Raw genomic sequence first — 21,751 nt, 5'->3', positions numbered from 1 at the left:
TTTTTTGATGTGCACGAGGAGAGAGGTTGCTGGGCCTCCATCCGGCCTGAATCCTGCAGGAATCAGGGCTCACTGCCAACAATGGCATTTCTTCTATGTAAAATTAACTCAGAGCAAAAGGAATCGTCTTTAAATGCCAGAATCCTGTGTTTCAGGGATGCACAGGGATCCTGTACAGAGATGAATACAAATCAGTATTTGCTTTATGTTATAGTTTTGCTTTAATGTGACTGTGTATTTTACACATACACCTACATATATATAATTTCACACGAATGCATAGATAGGATGATATCATCATATACTTTTTATAGTGTTGTATTTTTTTTTTCTCTTCTCTTTAATTTGGCTTCCGGCTTCACTTTTTTCCCACATACCACCCCTCTGCTCTTCCCCGGGAAATATATGCTAGTAACTTGGTATGTATCCTTCCACATTTTTCTCCATGCACATATATTCATATATATGCTGATGTAGAGACAGACACACATACACAGGTAAACATACATATAAGCACATAAACATATATGTGGATATAAGTTTTGTCATTCTTTAAAAAATGGGATCATATTTGATACCTGTTTTTTATACATTATACTTTTCTCTCTCATCAATCCCTCATGGCAAACCCCATCCAGGACACTTGTTCTAACTTCAATTTATTCTTTGGAATAGTCGCAAAATATTCCTGATATGAATGGACCATAATTTATTCAGTCCTTCCTTTATCAGTTAGTACTCAATTCGCTCCAAGTTTTTGCCATCGTAGACAATCCTGCAGTAAAATTCCTGAACGTAGATCCTTACACACTTAGTATGTCTTTAATAGATGTTGCTAGAACGCATTTCAAAAGCTGTAACCATTCACATTTCCATAGCAGTTTATAAGTGTACTCCTTTCACCATATCCTCCTGGCCCTAGGTGTTATCAGTGTTTTTAATAATGTAAACAGTAGCTTTTTTATTACTTAACTTGTATTTCTGTGACTCCTGGTGACTTTTAGCATCTTTTCCTACCTTTGCCAGGAAGTCCTGCCTCTTCCTGTCCGTGGCCCACTTTTCTATTGCTGATCCCCTCTTATCAATCTGACCTCGTTCAGAGAGGCAGATTCTTTCGCTCCCACTCCCCAACACCAGCATTTGACAAACATGCATCTAATTCTCAGTCACACTTCATATTGCTGGGACCGTGCGCAGGGTCCCCTTAAAATCTGTACGTTTCTGCTTTGCTTTCTCAACGGTATTTTGACAGGTGTTTTCAGGCTCCCAGACATCTGGCAAACTCAGTGTCACTTCATTTTGGCCACAGGAAACCAGCACACTTAGTGGTAAAATGGAGCACAGGGTTTGGGATGAAACCAGAAAGGTTTGCCATCACCCTTCAGTGATGTAGATGCTGTACCTAATTTTTCCTTCACAATTTAAGTGATGTATTACTGCACAAAAACCACTCCCAAACGTAGTGACTTCAAACGGTGATTTGTTACTTTTCACAATTCTGTGGGTTGCCTGGGCTCAATGGAGTGGTTCTTCCACTGATGTCAGCTGGAGTCACTCACTTGACTGTGTTCATCTAGCAGCTGGGCTGGGATTAGCAGTCTAGAAAAGCTTTTGTCACATATCTGGTGCCTCAGTGTGCCTCCTCTTGGCTTCTCTATCCACGTGGACCTTCACTATTTAGTTGTCTAACCAGCCAGCATGGCAGCTGGCTTCCCAGAGGAAGGAGGAAGAAGCCACCAATCCACTTAAACCTTGGACTCAGAACTCTCAGAATGCTACTTCTGCCACATTCTATTGGTCAAAACAAGCCAAAAGCCAGCTCAGTTTCAAGGAAAAGAAAATAGATTCCACCCCTTAATGTGAGAGGTGGCATGAGCTCACAGAGTTGAGAGGTGCGGCCATATTTGGAGACTATCTACTGCCTTCCCTTACTGCATCTTACCTACTCACCAGCAATAGCTGTTGTCAGGAGGTTTAATGTTTGCTAGTTTATTGGGTATAAAGTGACCCAACCAAATAAACTCAAACAGTCAGACACACTTGGGTTTGCATCTCAGCTCAGCCACTTAGTAGCTACCACCTTGGATAAGTTATCTAACTTCTCATCTAAGGCTTGGAGAGAATTTGAAATATATTAGAAAGATTCATGCAAAGTGCATAGCCAGGTGTCTGGAACTTGAGGTACTCAGTGAGTGGAGTGCCTCCACTTCTTCCTCTCCGCTGCCACTTCCAAGAATTACATTGTCCAGCATTGAAAGTGCACCGTCCACCTCTGGACTGGGATTCCACAGCTGTTCAACAGCTGCACAGAAACACAATTAAGGATGACAAGAAGGAATCAGGCTGCTGCAGCCCATTAAAATTCTGCTTCTGATTGGGTTGTACACGGTACTCACACAGTGACAAGAGATCTTCTTGGGTATTTTAACGAGGATGATGACAGCACTCTTCCACCCATGCCCCACACTCCTGCAGCTGGCTGCATCCATAGTCTCCAGCCCCTCATATGACCCTGGTTTGTTTGAAGAGGATAATGTCAAGGTTAGGCCAGTTCCACGACTGTATTACAGCAGTAGACGAGCAGGTCTTTAAGCATCCAGGCCAAGCCTTGCATCCTGAGGAGGAAGGAGCCCCCAAAGGTGAGGCGAGGGCAGATCCTTCTTGTGTGTCCCTCCAGCCTTCCCATCCATCCGGCCAGGACACTGTCTGGCACCGGCCTGGAAGCCTCTTGTTTTTGTTTGAATTAAATATGAGACAAATTGTGTCAATCTCAGATTCCCCTTTAATTACAACCTGCCCTCCTTCCACCACCCCCAGAAAAAGAGACTGCTCAAGCAGGAGAAAGGATCTGAGGGAAGCCCCTGGCCCGCTAGCTGCCACAGCAGGTTTATTTCCTGGCATTATGTGGCTCCCCTCAGCCCTGACGGTGGGGATTTTTTTGTGCTTCCAGCTTTGGGGAGGGCTGGGGGGCTCAGAGAATTGCTCCCTCAGCATCCACCTGGCAGACGCTTTGGTCTGAGGAGTCCTCCTCCCCTGGAAATGAGAGCTCAGCCTGCATTTGGGGGCTGATAATGGAATTAATGAAATGGAGTGTGTAAGTGTACCTCGAATGAAGCTGTGACTGTTTTGATAGAGTCTGATTTCCAGAACCACATTCATTAAAGAGAATAGACCTTCCACTTTTGGTAATAGTGTCTAAGGGCTTTGTGCTGAGGCAAACAGTAAAGGAAACAGGTTGCATCAAAGAACAGGGATCACACAAACTTGGGCACAGAGCATCACGTGGTGCCCGAACCCCTGAATGTTACTTATGTCAGCATATCTGCATGTAACTGTAGAAATTGACTTTAGGCATTCTTTCGAGCCTGTCCCCAAATGCAGACGTGGTAGTGATTACTGCAGTGCACATGGAGCCCTTACCACGGCCAGCGCTGGATGTTCATTGCCTGGTTCGATATCCATGACACCGCCGTGCAGCAGGAAGGAAGGCTCGAGGGACAGGGGCTTGTCTAAAGCCACACAGGAAGTAAATGGCAGCGCTTATTTTGAGCCTAAGTCCCCGTAACTCCAAACCTCTTGCTTTTAACCTTTGGGTTCTATCAGTGGTTCTCAAACTTCCCTGCACTTTTGAATCACCTGGGGAGCTTGAAAACCCACAGATCCTTGGCTGTCCTGTAGGCCAACTGAGTCCCAGTGGACACCAAAATTTTTTTAAAGCTCCCCAGTTGAATCCAATGTGCAGCCAGGTTTGGGAACCATTGTGCAGAATAATCCAGTCTCCCTTTTCACGGAGCCTTTAAGGCTCACCACAGACAAGGTGCGAACTTGCCCATCACCCGTGGGGTGAGGGTTATGCAGGTGGCTGGACTGTCGGGGTGTTTACTTCCAGCTTGGGAGGGACCGGTTAACTAATCGAAAATCTGCAGTTCCTTGCTTGAGAAGGCTGGGTCAGGCTTGGTTCTATTTATGACACGGCTATGCCTTCAGCTGGAGACAGAACATTGAATAGCTATGGCCACTCAGCTTTTTCAGAGAGGGTAGAGTCCACTCCCAGAGCCAGAGAATTTAAATGGAGTTTATCCCCCAGACCACCCCACCCCCAGCGTGTTAAATCCTTTCATACGCCCCTGAGCTCCTCTTCAAATGCAGGACTCTTGGACCATAATAAATAATTACATCCTTCTATTTGGACTCTGATTCCAGATAGTAGTAATCCAAGAAAATCCAATAATGACAGTTGCATTAAGATCCTTCTTCCAGGCTAAGCAGAACATCTGTTTAGACATATTTTTAATCGGCAAATGCTTCCTGTGTTGAGTCCTCGGCAAATTAAATTTTGGGGGGAAGCTGTCATTCAATAACCCATCTCTGGAAATTACACCCCAGTCTCTTTCCAGGTGCACTTAATATTTTCCCATGCTGACTCGCTGCACACAAGTCCTAACAATACCAGGTCACATGTATATATAGCACAGCTTGTCTGAGAAACATGGGATGTCTTTGTGTTAGTTCCCCGAATGGAGAAGTATTTTTATCCATTCTCCAAAGGAGAGTTGGCGGCAGAGGAAAATTAAGAGACTTGTTGAAAACCATATGGGAAATGAATAACAAACTTCCACTTGCTACATCGCTGCCTGTGATTACTTAAGACATGATGATTCTCAGGATTTAAACATTAAGGGCTTCAGGGCTGCCAACATTTTGGAGTGGTTTCCGCCACAGAATTGTTTGCACTGTTGGTTGTTTATTTTTAGAATAACTCACCCATTCTTTAATTAATGAATTCAAAATCCAAAAGCACCAAATGCTTACCACCAACCAGACACTGCGCTGGGTGTGAATAGAGTGGTGAGTGAACTGGCCACTGTCCCTGCCCTCACGGATCTTCCAGTCTCCTAGAGCAACTCACATTTGAAATCTGGATGCAATTTGGAGTCCTGGGCTGGGATAGCAAGCTGGAATCTCTGTAGAGACCAAGCAGGTAATGCCCATGGGTGAAGTGGCTGGAGGGGACCCTGTGAAGTGGGAGATAGATTCTAGCAGCTGGGAAAATTTGTGCTCTGCCTGTGGGGAGCAGGTGCTACTTAACTGCTGTGCGTTGTAAATGATGGAAGATGGGCCCACTGTTGCCAGATCTTTTCATCTTTAAAGAAAAACTAGAAAATCTGGATTTTTATGTGAAATTCCTTGATTTTTAAATGTTGGCTTCTCAAGTGAGATTGAAAAAAAAAAAAACAAAACACAGTATGGGCCAAAAACCTCCAGGCCAAACAAAATACATCTGTGGATTGGGTTTATCCCAAGAGCTGCAAGTGTATGACTTCTGATCTAGAAATTCTAGCAGCAGAACAATTATGTTCAGGTTTAAAATTGTATTAGATACCAACTTTCTGGCAACTGAACTGGCAGGGACCCCTTTTGCAAACATCAAACTGCTGTGAAAAAATGTAACCTTCCCCTTACCCCAAACTGAAAATACGGCATTAAGCGTAAAGAAAAGAAAGGGGAATTGTTAGGATCAGAAGAGAATAGGGAACATAAACCCACAGAACTAAACTTCAGATGGTGGCAAATCTATGCAGAGGGCATTGAAACTGGGCCAGGATTTGGAATACTGAGGGCAGGTGTTTCAATGACAATGTAACAACAATAAAGGTTCAGGATTTGTGGCCTTGCTCCCATGTGAGACAGGGAGTGGAGACAGATTTTGCATAAAATAAGCTCCTTCAAAGGGTTTCCTACTCATTAAAGAAAAAAAAAAAGACTAGAAAAACTCTGCTAAGTGGTTGAGAGGAGAGACAAGAAATCTTGCTATCTTTTCTAGGTTCTAAGTGGGGGTAAAAAAAATCTTCTATGAGAAACTGAATCCTAAAGCCTGTTTCTCACACAGGAATAAGTTCTCAATTTACATTTCCTATGTATGGAAATATTTAACTTAGAAATTAACATAAACATTGATCTAGGGCCCACAGAATCTGAAGAGACTTGAAAAAATGAAAAACAAGGTCACACTTATTATTGAAGACATATGCAACTACTGAGGAAAGGAATAGCCTCCCCTAAAATAGATCTTTAAATAAAAACATTAGAAACTTGAAAAGTTAATCTGTGAAGGAGAATCAGCAGAGACAACAAATTAGAGAAGTAGTACCCCAAGATGTAGAAATAATAGAACAATCTGAGGAAGATTAAATAGGTATACAGAAAATGACTAAAGAGCCAGTGGAAGAATTTGAAACTATAGTGTGGGGAAAAAAGAACAGGTCAATTTAGAAGCCACTAAATAGGGCTTCTAGAAATGATAGCTATATTTATTGAAACTGGAATGGGAGAAATAGTATATTGAACACAACTGAAGAGAGAATTAGTGAAGTAGAAAATATATGTGAGGAAACCATACACATTATTACCACTGAGAGATAGACAGAAAATGTGAAAAAGGATAAAGAGACATGGAGGACAAAATGAGACTGTTCAATAGGAAATCTAGAAAATGAGACAACTTCCAAAGGACTGGGAAAGAGGAGGCAATGGTCAAATAGTTAAGGAATTAGGATTGTCCAGAATTGAAAGAAGATGTAAAACTTCAACTCTCTTCAAGAGATTCTCAAGCAGAGAATGCAAACAAATCCACATCTAGCCAATTATAATGATGCTGAGGAACATCAAAGACAAAGGACAAAAGAAGGAAAACAGAACAAAAGATAAGACAGATAATGAGTGAAGCAATAACCATTAAACTAAAAGGATACCTCCTGTTGGTAACAATGAAGCCCAAAAGACATTGAAATACTATCTTTGAAGTGCTGAGGGAAACTGTCAACTTAGAATTCTATACATTCTCAGCTAAATTTTGCTTCCAGAGTGAGGATGAAATAAACTGAATGAAGATAAAATAAACTGAGAGAGCTTATTATCATCATGAAAGAATAATAAAAGATGCATTCATTTCCAGGAAAGAGATTTGGAGATGCAAGAAGTAGAAGTAAGCAAGGAAATGTGTGAATATGAACATAGATATAAACCTATATTGCAACATATGAATCTTTGGTAATATTGACTAATTTGGGATTTTAATAAAAGTAAGTAGAAACTAACATGAAAAATTGGAGGATCTGTTTACAAATTAAAATATCTTAAGATGCTGTATTTTCAGAATGAGAATAGAGATTCTAATTTCTTTAGATATATCTTCTAGTTCACTCATCCTTTATATTTTTTTAAGTCAAGAATGAAATGTTAAAAATTAAAGGCAACACTAAAAAATAGAAAAGAGATAACAGAAATAAAAAGTAAATACAGAAAATATCTTAATTCAACAGAAAGCAGTAAAGGAGAAAAAGAAGCAGCAAAGAAAAAATAGCAAATAGTTAGCACAAAAACAAAAAAGGAAGTAAATAAGCCCAGGTATATCAGTTATAAAATAAGTGTAATTCAGCTATTAAAAGAGAGATTGTCAGGTTGAACAACAACAAGAAAATAAAATCTAGCTCTTTGCTGTTTATGACAGACACACCTCAAACCTAACTACACTTAAATGCAGAAATTCTCAACAATATATTAGCAAATCAATGACAAAAATGTATAAAAATTGTACACTATAATCAAGTGGAATTTATTCCAGGTATGCAAGGCTGTTCCAACATATGAAAATTAATCAATGTAGGCTTACCATATCAATAAGAGAAAAAGAAAAATCCTATGATAACATCAATTGATGCAGAAAAATCATTTAACAAAATCTAACATATTTATGAAAAAACTCAGCAAATTAGGAATATAGGGAAATTATCTTAACTTGATAAAGAGCATTAACCAAAAACACCACAGCTTACATCACACTTAACGGTGAAAGATTGAATCTAGAATCCTTCTAAGATCTGGAACAAGACAAGGATATTTGCTTTTGTATTGTTATTCAAAATAGTTCTGGAAGTTATAGACACTGCAATGAGGCAAGAAAAATAAATTAAAGGCATACAAATTGGAAAGGAAGAAATAAAATGGTTCCTATTATCCAAATTACATGTTTGTCTATGTAGAAGATTTCAAGGAATCTACAACAAACAAAAAATTTCTAGAACTAATAAATGAGTTTAGCATGACGGCAGAATAGAAGACCAAAACACAAAAATGCTTACACATGCCTAATAATGAATATGCAAAAACCAAAATTAAAAACACCGTAGCATTTATAATCACTCAATTAAAAATGAAACACTTGTACACTTAAAAAACATGTATAATATCTGTATACTGAAAATTACACAATGTTGATGAAAGAAATCAAGAAAGACCTACATAAATGGAGAGACATACTGTGTCCATGGTTGGAAGAAAGACTTAATGTAGTAAAGATGCTGATTCTATCTAGATTGATCTATAATTTGAATATAATTCTCATCAAAATCACAGCATGTTTTTTTTGAGACATAGATAAGCTTATTTTAAAATTTATATATAAGCATAGCTAAAACAATTGCAGAAAAGAAGTCTAAAGTGACGGTAATCACTCCACCTGATATTAAGACTTACTGCAGTCCTTCCTCAGTATCCCTGGGGGATTGGTTCCAGGGCCCCTCATTGATACCAAAAATCTATGGATGCTCAAATCCCTTATATGAAATGACATAGTATTTGCATATGAGCTATTCACATCCTCTCATATACTTTAAATCATCTTCAGATTACTTATAATACCTAATGCAATGTAAATGCTATATATTTGCCAGTGCATGGCAAATTCAAGTTTTGCTTTTTGGAACTTTATGGAATTAAAAAAATTTTTTTCAATCCACAGTTGGTTGAATCTATGAAGTGAAACCCATGGATATGGAGGATTGACTGTATATAATTACAGTACTCAAGACAGTGTTATAGCAGAGGGATAAGCACACAGATCAATGGAACAGAGTAGAGAACCCAGAAATAAACCCAATTACTATGTGACCCAGCAGTTCCACTCTCGGATATTTATCTCAGAGAGATAAAAAGTTACCTTCACACAAACACTTCTACATCAATGTTCATAACAGCTTTGTTTGCAAGAGCTGGAAACAATTCAGATGTCTTTCAGCAAGTGAATGGTTAAACAAACTGTGGTGTGTACATACCATGGAGTATTACTCAGCAATAAAAAGATACTATTGACACATGCAACTACTTGGGTGAGTCTCCAGGGAATTGCGCCAAGTGAGAAAAGTTGATTCCCAAAGGTTATATACTGTGGGATTCCATTTAAATAATGTTCTTCAAATGAAAAATTTTTCTGAAATGGAGAACAGATTAATGGTTGAGAGTTTAGGTTTGGGTTGAGAGAGGGGGGGAGGGAGGCGGATAAGACTTTAAAATGGAAACATGAGAGATCCTTATGGTGATGGAACTATTCAGTATCTTGAGTGGTGGTGGATACACAAACCCATACGATATGAGTAAATTGTGTAGAATTAGACACACAAGTATACATAACCCTTGGGAATGAGATCAGTGGATGTCCATATCCCAGTTTTGATGTTGTACTACAGTTTAATGTTACTATTAGAGGAAAGAGAGTAATGGGTACACAAAATCTCTCTGTGTTATTTCTTACAACTGCATGTGAATCTACGATTATCTCAATGAAATTTTCAATTTACAAAAACTATTTCATATACAGTAAACAAAAATATTGAACCTCAGCATTATGACCACTGTGAAGGTCGTTTTATTGTTTGTTGTGGGAAATCTAATTTGCTCACAGAATAATACCTATTAAATGACTCATTTAAAACAAAAGACATAATTACACAAGAAGATTGAAAATAAGTGGATGGAGAAAAGCTATACGAGGCAAACACTGCTCAGAATAAAGCTGGTGTAGCAATATTAATATCAGCTAAAATAGTCTTTATTATGGATGAACATTATTACAGATAAAAGTATTTAATGATAAAAGAAACAATTTAACTGAAACACTTAACAATTCTTAACTCATATTACTTAACCAACATAGCCTTGAACAATATAAAGCAAAAATTTTTTTTAAAAGGAGATGACAATTCACAATCAATGTTCTCAAGGTTGTTTAAAGCACTTTTCTCAGTAGCTAATACACTAAGGAGCCACAAATAATTGGAGGTAGAATATTTGAACAACATATGTAGCATCCTTCAACCATCAATTTTGGTGCACATTATTTCAAGGATGTATGGAATATTTATAAAATCAATCATGTACTGGGCTACAAAGCAAGACTCAAAACATCAAAGAATTGATACCTTGGAGCATGGGCCAGTATCCATGGCCAGGAGGCCAAATCCAGCCTGCCATCTGTTTTTGCAAATAAAACATTATTGGAACACAGCCATGCCCATTCATTTACATAGTGTTTGTGGCTGCTTTCACACTACAATAGCAGAGCTGGGTAGTTGCAACAAAAAATATATTAACCACAAAACTTAAAACATTTACTGTCTATATTTTTATAGAAAAAGTTTGCTGACTCCTGCCTTAGAAGATAGATCCTTGGAACACAAAGCAATGTTAGAGATCAATAACGCCCACATTTTAGAGACAAGTGTTTAGAAATTAAAAATCACACCTCTAAATAATTCAGGAATCAAAGAAGAAAGTTGAAATGAAACTTAGAGAACATATCAATGTCTAACATTGAAATGCACACGTCAAAGATAGGATGCAGGTAAAGAGAAATCAGAGAAATTTTAGCCTTAAGTGTTAATATTAGAATATAAGAAACATTGAAAATTAATGTGCCAAACTTTCTACTCAAGAAGCTAGAAAAGGATAGCCAATTAATTTCTGATAAGGGTGCCAAGACAATTCAATGGGGAAAAAACTAGATTTTCATCAAATGATGCTAGTACAACAGGATATTGCATAGAAAAGAATGAAATTAGACCCCTGCCTCACACCATATACAAAAATTAAGTCAAAATAATCAAAAACCTAAGTATAAGAGAGCTAAAGCTATAGAACTCTAAAAGAAAGCATAGATATAAATCACTATGAGGTAGGATTAAGCTGTACAGGCATACCTCAGAAATATTGTGGTGTCAGTTCCAGACTACAGCAATAAAGTGAATACCATAATAAAGTGAATCACACAACTTTTTGTTTGTTTCCCATTGCATGTAAAAGTTATGTTTACACTATACTGTAGTTTATTAAGTGTGCAAAATCATTATGTCTGAAAAAACAAAGTATATACCTTAATTAAAAAATACTTTATTGCTAAAAATGCTAGCCATCATCTAACAACTCAGGGTTGCCACAAACCTTCAATATGTAAAACACAGACAATAAAATGAAGCACAATTAGTGAGGTAAGCCTGTAATTTATTATATATGACACAAAAATCACAAGCAACAAAAGGAAAAAATGGACAAATTGAACCTCATCAAAATTAAAAACTTTTGTGCTTCAAAAGACACTATCATAAAAATGAAAAGACAGCCTCCAGAACAGAAGAAAATATTTGCGAATCATATATCTGATAAAGATCTGGTATCCAGAATATATAAAGAATAATGATAACACTACAATAAAAAGACAGCCCAATTAAGAAATAGACAAAGGATTTGAATAGACATTTGTCTGAAGAAGTCATACAAATGACTAATTAGCACACGAAGAGATACTCAGCGTCATTCGTCATTAGGGAAATGCAAATCAGAGCCACACTGAGAGGCCACTTCACACCCATTAGGATGGCCATGATCAAAGATTGATGATAACAAGTGCTGGTGAGGATGTGGAGACGTGGAACCCTGACGCTTTGCTGGTGGGAATGTAAAATGGTGCAGGTGCTTTGGAAAGCAATCTGGTGGTTCTCCAAAAGATTCAACATAGAGTTACCGTGTGCCCTAACGATTCCACTCTTTGGCGCATACCCAAGAGAACCGAAAATATATGTCCACATAAAAATGTGCACGTTAATGTTTGTAACAGCATTATTCATGATAGCCAAAAAGTCCACCGGCTGAGGGATGGATAAACAAAATGTGATATATCTACACAATGGATTATTATTCAGCCATATAACCTAACAAAGTACTGACACAGTCTATACCATGAATGAACCTTGAAAACATGCTAAGTGAAAGTGGCCAGACACAAAAAGCCACATGATGCATGATTCCATTTATAGGAAATGTCCAGAATAGGCAAATCCATAGAAACAGAAAGTGGTTGCCAAAGGCTGGACGGAGGGAGTGCTAATGGATACAGAGTTTCTTTTGTTGGTGATGAAAGTGTGGGCTTCTGTAGCGGTGATGGTTGCACAGCTCTGTGAGTATACTAAAAAGCCCTAAATTGTACACTTTAAAATGGTGATTATTATGGTGTGTGACATACCTCAATTTTTTTTTAAAAGAGAGGAAAGAAGCTAGGCAGGAAACATCAGAATAAAATAAATGAAAATTAACAAAATTAACAAAATGAGTGGAACAATGAAAATGAAAAGAATCAACAAAACCAAAAGCTGATTTTTAAGGGGGAAAATATACAATAAAGAGAAAATGCTGCAAGTGAGACTGATGAGGGTAAGCAAGTAGACTGAAAACAAAACCTTAAATTGTCTGAGTGACGAATACAACGAATGTGGATTCAATTATTCGATTGCCGCAGGTTTGAGAGAGTCTACCCACCTGTCTATCTCTGTTTTCTAGGGACCATACCTCGAACTCAGAACCTTAGAGAGGCTCCATTTCTTCCCTACATTCCTCCCTTGAAGGTCCAGATGTGCAGAGGGATCCGGGGGAGCTGGGGGATTTTATGAGGCTCTGCATTTTCCAGGGGTTTATCTTACAAAGAATTAATTTTCTCAGCATCACAGACTGGCTCACTTCATTTGTCATACTGGCCAAATTATTTCCCAAATTTACAATATTGACCGTATTTGGTCAAGGCAGGGGACTGACTCAGCTTGTTCTTCCCGAGGTCCGTGGCTCTGAGAAGAGAGTACACCCCTAACTGGGCTCCATCCTAAAGGGCTGTGAACGTCCTGCCCACCTAATTCTGTGGCTCACGGGCTGCGCTTGAGCCCCATGCGGCTTCGTTCAAGGCTTCCAACGCGCCTCCACTTCCATCATAGACCTGGACATTTACTACACTTACCCCATCTGGAAAACTACCACCCAGGTTTAAAATCCTGACCAGACCAAACATCCCCTTTAGAATATTTGTTTTGAATATCCCCTCTTGTGGATTCATGGATAATATAATCCTACCCATACACGCAGGAGGAATTCAAAGCAAAGTAAATGGCAGCGTGACTGTTTTGCAGATGGCAAGGAGAATGCTGTGCTTCCGCAGAGCCCCGGAACCTTACGTGCTGGAGCTGAGAACTTCTCTCCCCGGGTCCGAAGAGCCACAACCTCAAGGACAGAGAGGATATGGCCAGGAGGGGTCATTCCTTATGTCATTGGAGGGAACTTCACTGGTCAGTACCTACAGATGAGGCCTGCTTTGGGGCTGGGTGCTTTGTCTCCCTAATTTGGCAGAGTCTTCCCTGGAGGGGCTCAAATGAGACGGAGTGGATGCTGGGGCCACAGCAGTCTTACCTGCTAAAGCTCCCTTGTGCTCTTGGGGTCCAGTGTGTTCAGCCTGGGGAAACTGCAGTCTCTGCTGGGGCTAATTCCTTAGAGGTGGTCACCTGTTCCCTGAGGCTTCCTGCAGAGGGGGACACATGACCCTGGCCTTGAAGGATGGACACAGTTTGCACAGTGGGTATGTGAGCAGCTACGCATGGTGACTTACCTATTCTCTGTCTGCATAAGCATCCTGGACCCCCCCACACCCTCATAAGTGCACCACGGGGTAACCAGAGTGGCCAGTAGACGTGGTTGGATGGACCACCTGGGTCCAATCCTGGCCAAGGCACTATCAGCCGTGCACCCTGGGGAAAGTTACTTAACTTCTTGATGCCTCAGTTCCCTCTTCTCTAAATGGGGATGATAATACTTTCTACCTTGTTTCTGAGGGTGTTTTGAGAATTATATGAGTTAACTTAGAAAAAGCACTTAGAATAGTGCCGCGTAGATAGTAATTAGTAATTGTTTGCTATTGGTATCATTCTCTTTAAAATAAATACGTCATCTAATGGTGTCCCAGCGCCATTAATGAAACTGAAACTCCTGACCAAGGGCTCTAAGGCAGCCCTTGCCCCCTCTCCCACCTAGTCCTTTACCCCTCACTCCTCCTCGCTCCTCCTTGGTCCTGGTGCACTGACCTCACCAGCCGTCTTTCTCTTCTGGGATGTGCCCACCTCATTGCCTCCTCAGCACACTAGCACTTGCCCTCCTGTCTGCCTGGACAGTTCTTCCCCACATCTTCTCTTGGTTGCCTTCTATCAGTGGAGTCTCAGATCAAATGACGTGGCTGGTTTACTTGTATTTTTATTTTTTGTCTCTGTGCAAGCACTGTGGGAGGAGGGCTATTTTTCCTGTCTGGTTTTCATTCTTTATCTCCAACACCTGGAACAAGGACTCACAGTAGACCATCCACACTTGTGCCCACAGCAGGCTTGTGGCCAGTGTGAGTTGAATGCTTGAGTGAAAGGCCATAGGAGCTGCCTTTTCCAGGCTCTCCACGTGGACAGCATGTCTCAGTCTGTCTCCTCTCCGTGGTTCTGTGACTTCTATTACGAAAAGTTGTTGATGAAGCAGATGTCCTAATGGCTTGCCAAAGCCACTGAGAACCTCTGAGGAGCAAAGGAACTGTGATGACCTTGGCAACAGGGACCTGCAGCCTGGAAGAGAGTATGAGCGCCTCCTCTTCCACGGAGCCACCCCCTCCCTCTCTCTCTCCCCGGCGGCATCCATGCCCTTGGTTCCCTTCTACTCCCGCAGCATTAACCTAGGGCTTCCGGTGCCAGACCCTTAATTAGGTGCTGGTGATAAAAAGATGACTAAGACGTCACCCTGTCCTCAAGGGGCTCTCTACTGCATAGGAGAGAGAGACATGTGTCTTAAGAGTTGACATGTAGGAATTGTCATTAGCTACTAACTTGTTCTTTGGTATTTTAACCAGGTTCTTTCAGATCTGGTGTGCTTTTCTGGCCAAAGATCTATATAACCTTTATCAAAATGAACTAATTTAATGTAGAGAACTGTCTTTACACAGAGATTTTTGTTATTCTGTCATAGTAGGATTGCTAATTTGGTGAGTAATTGAGCTATAAACAATTTGAACTAAAAGAGTCAAGGTGTCCCCCAAAAAATAGACAGCTAAGTTACTCTTCAGTCCTTGTTTTGGTAAGGACAACAATATGGTGCATCCACGTCTTCTAGACTGGGAGCCTCCCAATGGTTTGTTGGGTTGTTTGTTTTTTGCAAAAAGTTCATTCTAGAATTCAGACCCCGCCCCTAGCCATTCTGTGTACTTCCCAAATAACTATTTTTATAAATCCTTCTCATTGTTTCTAGTAACATCAAAATGCAGTAGTCTTCTTTATTTCAGATTGATAGATTTTGAAAAGAATACTTATTGACTTATACTATTAGCCTAGAGCTTACAACTACTTTATTCTTACTCACAGACAATTTACGTATTGCTTTATTTTTCAACACAATTCTAATCAGAGAAATATGGAGAAAAGTTCAGAGAAAGTATGAAATTCACCTGTTTTCAAAGGCCTTGTAGAAAACTAGGCTCCAGGATCCCCCAGCAAACACTGAACCCCAATGCAAAAGTAGCATGACTGTCTGTGCAAATAGAACTTTGGAGCACATGGGGATACCTTCCTGTAGGTAGAAAATCAGGTAAAGGGGTGGGGTGCAGTGCTGGTGAGTTACTTCACGAGCCTAAAACTGCCAAATTGAAGAGCCTGAGTAACATTTTTTAAACTTTAGAAAAGTACTCTCAATACAAAAGAAAAATTGGGAAGCTGAGGACATTTTGAAAATCTATATTTACCCTCTTAGTGGGGAGGGTATAGCTCAAGTGGTAGAGCACATGCTTAGCATGCACAAGGTCCTGGGTTCAATCCCCAGTACCTCCATTAAAAAAATAAATAAATAAGTAAACCTAATTACCTCCCACCCCACCCCCCCAAAAAAACCCTAAAAAAAAGTACATAAATATTTTTACCCTCTCTTCCAATTCACAAACTCCTACTCTCTACGTTTTGGTAATTCAGGAAACTTATATTGCATTCTTAGCAGAGAAATCCTTAGTCCTAGTGCATTTTTATTCTGGATCACCTGAACAAGCTTTTTTTTATCATTAGAACAAGCTTTGTCATAAGTCAGTGTAACTTAGAGCATCAAAGGAAAGTATGGCCCCACGAGTCAGGTGATGAGCACCTGCCCTGTCATTTCAGGAAGCCAGAGGGCCATCTTTAAGCAGGCCATGAGGCACTGGGAGAAGCACACCTGTGTGACCTTCATTGAGAGGACTGATGAAGAAAGCTTTATTGTGTTCAGTTACAGAACCTGTGGGTAAGTTCATGAACGCAAGTTCACCTCAGTGGAATCAGAGATAGACAAGTCAGATGACTTATAGGTCTTGAATATTCACTCTAAAACAAAGTGTTTCCAATATGCTGAAATATACAGAAGCCAAGCTTTTGTCAGAAACTCTTCTTGCCTTCAACAAGTTCACAATCTAGAGACAGAATAAGTGGAGGAAGACACCTGGATCTCTTGTCATGGGAGCAGTTGAAGGAACTGAGAGTGTTTCATACAGAGAAGTGGTTCTGAGCCAATTTGGGACCAGTGATCTCACTGAGAAGCTGATGAATCTATGGGCTCCCTTGTGATGGAGCAAAATTCTGCATGTAATTTTATGGGCTCCTTGGACTTACAGACTTCCTCCAGGAAACATAACAATAATAAGATTATTGGATTATGAATAAACTTACCTGTTATGCCAATAAATGTAAGTGTGATATACTCTCCTACTGAAAGAAAAAGTTTCCCATATTAGTTCAAAAACTGAAATCCAGCTACATGCTGTATATATGAGATGACTACTGGGGAATATGACCCAGAAAGGTTTAAAAGTTAAAGGAAAGAAGGCTTACAGGCAAATGCAAACAAAAAGAAAACTGGGATCACAATTCTAGTTGTAGACAAGGTGTTTTTGTTTTGCTTAGTTTGTTTTTAAAGGCAGAACATGTTAAAAAAAAAGGTGAGACACTTTATAATGAGAAAGAGTACAAGCTACAATGAGAATATAACTGTCATAAATCTTTATGCACCAAATAGCATAGCATTAAGAGTCATAAAACAAGCCCCCGGGATTTTGAGGGGAAATCGACAGAAACACCAGCAGCAGGAGACTTTATTTCATTTCTGTCAACCCAAGTAGATCAATGTCAAGTTGACCAAAAAAAAAGTAGAGATTTGTAGAGGACTGGAAAAATATAGTTAATAGAGTTAGCCTTATGAATCTATCAGATTCTATAACCTGATAATACATTTTTAAATATCTATTGAACATTTATAGACATTGTCCATCTATTAAGTATTAAGAAAACATCAGTGAATTCTAAAAGGCAGAAATAACATTAAAATATTCTCTGATTGCAAAGCAATGAAACTAGACATAATAATAACATAGCAACAACAACAAAAATAAAATAAATATTCCTGTATTACCTGCTAAGTTAAAAGCTCTCATTTTTACAACTCTTGGGTCATAAAGAAATCAGGATTAAAATTACAAGATGCCTAGATAATGAAAGCCCTACAGTTCAAAATTGAAGAGATATGGGCAAAGCCATGTCCAGAAGAAAACTCACAGCCTCAGATATTCACATCACTAATTAAGAATGACGATGAAATATTCAGTTCAAAGAAGTTAGCAAATAAATAACTACATAAAACCCACCACCATAACAAAATAAACCTAATGAGAGTACAACAGAATGGACAAGGTTACACATTACAGTACAAATAAATCGAAGAGTAAATTCTTTGAGTAAACAAATAAAAAACTGTAGTAGACAAATTGCTTATTTGTCAGTCAAAGACAAAAAAGTGACAGTGCAGAAATACACAAAATCAGAAATCAAAAAGAGAGAAATAATCACAGATTCCACAAAATCATAAAAGAGTACTTTACAAAACTCTAGGGCAAGAAGTGTGGAACTCTGGATAACGTGAATGACTTGAAGGTCAATACAAAGTGCTGGCACAGACCAGTAACTTTGAACGAAATTGAAAAATTGAAGAAAAAACTTTTCCCCCACAGCATCAAATCTAGAATTTCACAGATGAATTCTTTCAAAACTTCAAGGAACAAATTATTCTGGTACTATTTAAGCTTTTTAGAGCATAAAAAAGAACACTTTCTTCCAATTTACTTTAAAGGGACTATCATGGTGTTGCTACCCCAAAATGAAAAAGATGGCACCAAAAAAAGAGAAAATTATAGACTCAACTGATATGAATAGTCATGCAAAATCCTAACTAAAATATTGGCACCTAGAACACAGCAGTACAAGAATAGAAGAGTAGGCTGCCAAGAAGGTTTATTGAAGGAATTCAAAACTAGTTCAACACTAGGAAATCTATCTGCATGATTCAACATATTGGTAGATCAAAAGAGAGAAGCCACATTCATGTTTCAATAGATGCTGAAAAGACATCTGCATATTTCAACATGCCCTTGTTGTTTTAATTGTCAAGGTAGTGCAGGAATAGATGTCAGGGATAGATCACTGACTTACACACACACAGATATGTATGTGTGTATATGTGTGTGTGTGTATCTATATGTCTCTCCCAAAAGCCCGCATCATGTTTATCAATGATAATCCTAGAAGCATTTCTGTTAGAATCAGGAACAATTTGAAGATATTTAACATTACTTTTGGAAATACTAGCTAATGTAATTAGACAAGAGAGAGAGAAACAAAATGAATATTGGCAGGAACAAGGCAAAGTTTGTATTGTTTGAAGTTAATGTGATGTATGCCTAAAAAAAACCCCAGATCAGTTGAAAAACTATCAGAAACAAAAGGAGACCCTTCAGGTAATTGATTACAAAATTAATAAACAAAAAATTAACTACTTTTCCTTTAATGAAATAATTTGATACACTTTCATAATGGGAAAAATCACAACTTTAATAGAAGCATAGTAGATAATATATCTAAGAATAAACTCAACAAAAATGCAAAAATATGCCAGACCTACGGGAAGAAAATGCCCAAACTCTAAGAAACTTTTAAAAAAGAAGTAAAAATGGAAATGCATACTATTTCCTCGTATGGAAATACCCAACATAGTAAAGATGTCAGAACTTTCTAAAATAATCTATAAATTCATGCCATTCTGCCATTCTGATTTAAACAACAACTTTGTATGTGTGTGAGTGTGTGTGTGTGTGTGTGTATGTATATGTATGTATGTATATATTTTTTAGAGCTTGTATAAACGATATTAGAGTTTTTCTGTAGGAATGACCACATAGATACAACCGAGAGAGAGAGCAAGGACAAACAGTAGTGACAGGGACAATGGTAGGGGAGGGGACAGGAAGGGGCCTGATGTCCTATTCCAACATATAGGATATTAAAATACAAATGAAGATAATGGCAAAGCTGTTTGAATCTCAAGGAAAAATAGATATATGAAACAAAAGAGTTTAAAATAAACTTGTACGTGGATTTAGGTAGCATTTTAAATGAGTGAAAGAAAGATGGATTAATCAATTGAAATATTTGAATATTGGGATAATTAAATAGCTCCTTGTGAAAAAAAATAAAGCTGGAATCCTACTCACTTCTTACACCAAAAATAATTCTAGGTAGATCAAAGATGTAAACATTTTTAAAAAGAAAGGAAAGAAAAGAAAAACAAAATTGAAAAGTATTAGAAGGAAGCAACAGTGAATTTTACTCATAATCTTGGGATGTAGATGGCCTTTCTAAGCAGGACATAAGAAAGACTTTACATTGAAATTTTAAAATTCTGTATGGTGAAAACAAAACAAAAACAACACATAAAAGACAAAGTCAAATGAGAAATAACAAAGGGAGAAAAATCTTGGTTAACACTTTTGATAGATAGTCAAAGATTTGTTTCCCTAATTTACAAAAGGTTCTTACAAATCAGTGATAAAAAGATGGACAACCTAAAAAAAAAATTGGGGGGAAGATGTGATTTCATAGTTCACAAGAAAAAAATACAAATGTCACATAATACATGAAAAACTAGCCAACTTCAGTACAGTTGAATACCACTTTTCATCTATCGAATTGGCAAAAATAGTTTGGCAAAACCAGTGCTGGCCCAGTTGTGGGGAAACAGGGCTTTTAAATATACTATTAGTGGGCATATAACGAAACAACCTTTGGGAATTGCAATTTCATAGTATCTATCAAAATTTCAAATGCACGTACCCTTCTATCCATTAATCTCATTGCTAGGAATTTACCCTACCACGAACAAGTAAGACCCCAGTGGTTTCTATGTTTTGTATTTTGCTGTTTATTTGTGTATTTATTTTGTCTCCTTCTCTCCTGAGGCTCCGTTTAAATAGCAAAACCTGGGGTCAGCCTAAATGTACATTAACGGCAGACTGATCAAATAAATTTTAATATTATGTTGCTTTGAAAAAAAATGAGAGAAGCCTACATATGCTGTTATAAAAAGAAGTCTAAATTAAGGAGGAAAAAAGACAAGATGAAGGACAATTTGGCATATTTAAAATATATATATGTATATAGATGTATTACATTTTCTGGAAGAACATTTAAGAAACTGTTAACAGTGGTTATCTTTGAAGCCTTAATACTTAGATCTTTTGTAACATAGGCATGTATTTTTTAAATATTTTATAGAAGTTATCTGAGTGGTGGGACTAGGAGCCATTTTAATTTTTTTTAATACCTTTCTATATTAAGAGTAATGAATATATATTAAAAAATACTGTGCCCAGAAGGGGAGTCACCTCTAAGTCTCCTCTGATAGTAGTATCAAGACTCATATTTTACAGAAACTCAGCAGGCTCCTTCCACTGTCTCCTCCTTGTCATCAGAGATGGTCCAGCAGAGACTTGGGGGTAGAAGAGTCGGGGACGGTATGTGTTTTTTCCCTGGAAGAGAAGCCATGTCTTTCTTTGGATTCGCAGGGGAATCCATGACCACCAAAAAGGTCAAGAACCAGTTTTGGAGGGAATTCCTGCATCGAGGGAAGGTGGACAATTGAGATCGTTTTCAGCTCTGAAAGTCTGTGTTCTTTTAGAGTCACACACACACACATACACACACACACGAAGGGGAGCTAGACTCTTGCCATTTCCTGATCTGCTGACCGGGCTATTTCTGCAATTGTTCAGCTGTTGTTCCTACGTTGGGCGCCGAGGAGGAGGCCCGCAAGCCATATCCATTGGAAAAAACTGTGACAAGTTTGGCATTGTGGCACATGAGCTGGGCCATGTGGTTGGGTTCTGGCATGAACACACCCGGCCAGACAGAGACCAGCATGTCACCATCATCAGAGAAAACATCCAGCCAGGTAAGGAGTCTGTATGGAGCCCAGAATCAGTGGTCAGGCAGGTGCCACTCACGGGGTCAGGAGGGAGTGAAGAGGGGGGTTGCCAGGAGCTGACCAGCACTCATGTGTAAGTATGGAGGCTTTTACCAGCACTGTCCATCTGTGGCCCTTCCTGGGAGGTCATCTGCCAGAGCTTGTAGGTGAGAGCAGAAGTGAAATGACTTTCCATGTTGTAAAGGACGATGAAATCCAACTCCATTTCCTAACAGGAACAGAATTGACCAGAACACTGTTGCAGCATCAAAGC

The 21,751-nt window shown here is 38.8% G+C and overlaps 1 protein-coding gene across 1 annotated transcript in view; it reads left to right on the top strand.

The window, feature by feature from the left end:
- The window catches only part of TLL2 (tolloid like 2), a 115,804-nt gene that overhangs the window by 49,386 nt on the left and 44,667 nt on the right, over positions 1–21,751 (top strand). The window contains exons 4-6 of the mRNA XM_006210577.4: positions 13,284–13,439; positions 16,320–16,437; positions 21,287–21,465. Coding sequence (XP_006210639.1) covers positions 13,284–13,439; positions 16,320–16,437; positions 21,287–21,465 — 453 coding nt within the window. The remainder of the gene's footprint in view (positions 1–13,283; positions 13,440–16,319; positions 16,438–21,286; positions 21,466–21,751) is intronic.

Source organism: Vicugna pacos, chromosome 11 (assembly GCF_048564905.1).
Source record: "Vicugna pacos chromosome 11, VicPac4, whole genome shotgun sequence".
In the NCBI taxonomy this organism is placed as follows: Eukaryota; Metazoa; Chordata; class Mammalia; order Artiodactyla; family Camelidae; genus Vicugna; species Vicugna pacos.
The sequence above is the reverse complement of the archived record's forward strand: the minus strand, read 5'-3'. Positions and strand labels throughout refer to the sequence as shown.